Source organism: Convolutriloba macropyga, chromosome 1 (assembly GCF_964194025.1).
Source record: "Convolutriloba macropyga chromosome 1, txConMacr16.3, whole genome shotgun sequence".
NCBI lineage: Eukaryota > Metazoa > Xenacoelomorpha > Acoela > Convolutidae > Convolutriloba > Convolutriloba macropyga.
Window position 1 is genome coordinate 67,478,607 of NC_134468.1, and position 4,515 is coordinate 67,483,121.

Genomic DNA, 4,515 nt, shown 5'->3' on the forward strand with positions numbered 1-4,515 from the left:
TTGTGTCTTTTTTGCAGTCCAACTGTTTTTCTTACTTCAGCTGCTGATCATTATGTTGAATTGTTGTATAGAGTTGTGTCCTCAATAAAACGCTGATCTTGAAATTATGGACTCGTCCATATCTACAAGTATGTCTGACCTGACCTTGACGATGTCTGCTATTGAAGAATGCGTTGACTGCTATTCAAAAAATGCTGCTGTTTCTGCTGATAGTGTTCTTGCTGAAGTGTTTGTTTTTGTCGTGAAATTTCTTTTGATATCTTCCGTCTGTGTTGTCTGTAGATTGTTGTTGTTTGCTGGTTGTCAACGCGCTGCTAGTAGTGTTATATAAAGAAAATGTACGCTGGAAAATTGAATTGCTTTTAAGCTGATTGCGTCTGACTGTGTACATTTGTAGTTGTTTTGAATCGACTTTGTATTGGCTGGTTGGCGAATGTCAAATTCTGAACAATTTCTGAAAATATTGTTGTTGCTTGTCTGCTCGTTGAAAAATGCTGGATGATGAACAAGGCTCCCCGTGTTCCCTACCGTGTACCTATTTTCACTAGGCTCCCCGTGTACCTATTTTCAATATTTTACCTGAGTTCGTATGAAAACCAAATGTTTGTAAGACCTTTCACCTCTGTTGTTTCGTTTTATCTACGCTGTTTAGTGTCATCTACCTATACAAAATACTGGTATCCTTTTGGTTCAACTCTCTGCTGTTTTGCAATAAGCTAATTAATTTAGCATTTGAATTCCAAAACCTACCTAATGTCTATCTAGAATTTGTCTTCCTGTTAAACCTACCTACCTAATTTTTCCCATTTGAAAACATTTCTCTAATATACGATAAGCTTCGCTAACTGGAGTATCCTTGTGAGTTATTTGTTGAAATCTTAATTGCACCTGAATGATACTTAAAAGTCCCTTTAATTTGATAACTCATTCACTTTACTCATAATCCCAAAACTGATATCAAGTTTGCTTCAGATTGTGTTTAAATTACTGTTCCCCATTTACTATTGATGACTTTTATGTTGATTTGTCGTTTATCAAACTAAGTGTAACAGCTGGTTTAACAAAACCCCCTCTTGATGTTTTAACCAGGCAAGACCTTACCACATAATCCTTACCTTCATTTACCTTCTGTACCCTACCTACCGGCCAAACACCCCTGGGTGTGTTGTTTTCTACTATCCATACCATGTCCCCCACTTCTATTCCGTCTACTGTTGAATGCCATTTTCGACGTTGTCTGAGTGTTGGGAGATATTCCATTAAAAGGCGTGTCCAAAATTCATTCATGATACTGCTGACATTGTTCCATAGTTTTCCTGTTTCTCTGTCGTTGCTGCTAATTATAGTGTCTGCTGGCAGTCCTGTTGTCAATCCTGTCAAAAATTGTCCTGTTGCCAGGTTTTCCACATCACGTATGTCACTACTGACTGATGTTAGAGGTCTGCTGTTGAGTAGAGCTTCCATTAGGCAAATGAGTGTTGGGAAACTGTCTTCCTGGAGTTTCCTAGATCCGGCGATACTGATGAACAGGCGCTAGCTCTTCCCAATGAGGCGTTCCCATGTTCCACCAAAAGGTAGTGCTCCTGGCGGAAAAAATTCTCTTGTAATCTTTGTCGCCTTCACATATTTCTGTAGCTCTGTATTTGTGAAGCTGCTTTCCTGGAAGGTGTTTGCTGTACTGGTGAAATTCAAAGCGTTGTCACTGTGAATTCTTTCCGGTTTTCCTCGTCGGCTGAAGAATTGTTGGAATGCTATTATGCATGATTCCTTTTGCAAGTTTCTGGTCAGTTCGATATGAACGGCTCGTATCGTCAGACAGGTGAATACGCAACAGTAAGCTTTCATGGCTGTTTTGATCTGGCTGTAGATTTCAAAAGGCCCAAAAAAGTCTACTCCGGTTTCTTCGAAGGCTACAGGTTTGACTGAGAATCGGTAACTCGGAAGATCTGACATCTGAGGCTGGCTGTTGAGTTGTCTCTGTCGTCTGCATTCGTAGCATCTATTTGAGATCTTCTTCATCAATGTTTTGAATTGAAGAACCCAATAGTTCAACTCAATGCTGTGTGTTTGCTGTTCAACTCCAACATGGTCATTGATGTTGTGTTGCAGTTCCAGAAAAAGACTTATAATCCTGTTTATGCCGTCTAAATTCATTGGCTTTTTCGTTGCTGTTGAAACTGGTGTGTTGGCTAGTCTGCTGTTTGAACGAATGATACCATCTTCGTCTTTTGAAGGTGTCAACTGAATCAATCTACTCCTTTTCTGAACTGGTCTGTTATGTGTTAGTTGATTTACATCCTCGTCGAGCGATTGCTGCTGATATAAACGGAAGAAAAAGTTCTCTGCATCTATGAACTGTTGGTCACGCGGTTTCGTTTTGTTTCGTAGGTTTTTAACTTTGATGTTGACGGCTCTGACTTTCAGCCACTGGCTAAACCTGTTGGCATCAATGAAGTCCTTGTCAATTGCCTGTCGTCGTGTTACTTGAGACTTCTGTTCTGCGCTGTTCAAGAAGACATTTTCATGTTGTTGTTCGTCAGTTGTACAGTTGTCGTTAGAAGATGGAAGAAACTGTGGTCCCTGTAAGCAAAGAGAGTTTTCTTTCAACTCTGTTACTTTAAGTCTTCTCGTTCCTTGATCTGCTGGGTTGTTCTTAGTATTGACGTAGTTCCACTGATTAGTGCTTGTGAGATCCCTTATTTCGGCAATTCGGTTTCTCCGATGTACATCTTGTGTTTCTATTTGAAGTTCTTTATCCAACTGAGAACGGTCGTGCAGTCACTCAATAAAAACATTTTGTCAAACTTGAAATCCACTTCATCCTCGATTGTTTCCTTCAATCTTGCTGCATAAAGGGCTGCTTGTAGCTCTAGTCTGGGAATTGTTGTTTGACGTAAGGATGCCACTCTTGTTTTTCCCAAAAGAAAACGAACTGTGGTTCCTTGGTTGCTGGTTGTCTTGATGTATGCTAGCGCTGCTCTTGCTTCCAATGATGCGTCGCAGAATAATTGAAGTTCCATTGTGTCCCCAAGTCCTGTACCACCTGCCAACCTGTTTATCCTAACCGTACCTAACAGTTCCGTTTCCTCTACCCAATCCTTGATGGCCTTTCCATTGTCTCCACTGATGGCTTTGTCCCATTCGCGTCCATGTTTCCACAGTTCATGCAGTAAAATATTTGCTCGGATGAGGAATGGAGATATGATTCCCAAAGGATTGTAGAAACTTGACACAAAAGACAGAAACTTGCGTTGTGTCCATGTTTTCCTGTCCAACTTCTTTCTGTCTTTCGCTTTGAACATTATTTTGTCTTCGTCCAAGCTACAATGAATTCCAAGAACTTTTTGGTGAAAAGTTTTACTAAAGAGCTCCTCAACTGATTTGCAAAGATCGTCTTGCATCTGCTGACAAAACTAACGTATGTTGCTGCACCATTTTGTTAGTTCGAATTTACTTTTTCAGGGTATCCTTGACATCCTTGGCTGTAGTGAATGCTGTGATGGTGTCGCTGAAAAATGCAACCATGTCATCCTTGTAGAATGTCCGCTGAATTATCTGCAGAGAATTTGGGTGATCTTCGATGTCGTCTTTGACTGTCTGATGCAAAACAAAATTTGCGCAAGCTGGTGAGTTCCTGGCTCCAAAGATGTGTCATTGTTATTCGTACACCTCTAACGCTTGGCTGTTGGATTGTCTCCACATGAATTGCAGATATCGTCGGTTTTTTTGTTGTACTCTGATTTGCATAAACATCGCTTCGATGTCTCCCTGGATTACGATGGCTCCCTGTCTTAATCGTAGCAAAATTCCAAGCATATTTCCGAGGAGGTCAGGTCCAGCTAAGAGTTTGTCATTGAGGCTTGTTCCGCTTTGTGGTGATTTGGCGTTGCAGATTCTTCGTATCTTGTCGGGTTTGTTTGGGCTGACAAGACCATAGTGTTGTGTGTACCATCCTGTATCTTTCTGTCGATGGAAGGATACTTTTGCAATGTAGCCTTTTTCCAGCTCTGCTTGAATGCGCTCATTGTATTTCTTTTACTGTTCAAGTTTCTTCTGTAGTCTGTTGACGAGATGATTAAGATGATTCAAGGTTTGTGACCGGTTGTGTGGTAAACTGCTGTTGTCTTTCCAGAGATGTCCCGTTTCATAAAGTCCATCTGTTTGTCTCACGCATGTTGTGTTAAGTATCTTGGTGGCCAACAAGGATTCTGGATCATTAGATTTGCTTTGGGATTCCAATGGAATTGTCTCTGCTTTCCACCAATGAGAAACATTTTCGTTGAGGTCATTGTCCTTTTCAAGGCAATTGCTGCAAAACAAAGCAGTATGATGCACTGAATGTTGTGTTTTGCTGTCATCCAATGCTGTATGATGTCCAGAAATAGTCCAACCACGTTTGAAAAGACTTGCTCTTGGTGCTGATGATGGTCCTTGTTCCACTCTGACTGATGAGATGAGGTTAATGTTGTCCTGTCCAATCAATACTGTGACTTGTAGATTATCCAGAATTGGCAT

The 4,515-nt window shown here is 40.8% G+C and overlaps 1 protein-coding gene across 1 annotated transcript; it reads right to left on the minus strand.

Annotated features, from left to right (window-relative positions):
* Positions 1 to 1,533: 1,533 nt before the first annotated feature.
* Positions 1,534 to 4,515, minus strand: LOC142347632 (uncharacterized). The gene is made up of 4 exons (XM_075398951.1): positions 4,040 to 4,515; positions 3,455 to 3,634; positions 2,934 to 3,321; positions 1,534 to 2,760 (listed from the first exon to the last, which is right to left on the minus strand). The coding sequence occupies exons 1-4, from the start codon at positions 4,513 to 4,515 to the stop codon at positions 1,534 to 1,536; spliced, it is 2,271 nt and encodes a 756-aa protein (XP_075255066.1).

Excerpts from the sequence above, each read along its gene's own strand:
- LOC142347632 (XM_075398951.1), bottom strand. The coding sequence starts at position 4,515 with ATGCCAATTCTGGATAATCTACAAGTCACAGTATTGATTGGACAGGAC. Across the intron at positions 3,635-4,039 it reads CTACAGAAGAAACTTGAACA|GAACTCACCAGCTTGCGCAA; the intron begins GTAAAAGAAATA and ends CTTTGGAGCCAG. Across the intron at positions 3,322-3,454 it reads GTCAAGGATACCCTGAAAAA|CTTGGACGAAGACAAAATAA; the intron begins GTAAATTCGAAC and ends AATTCATTGTAG.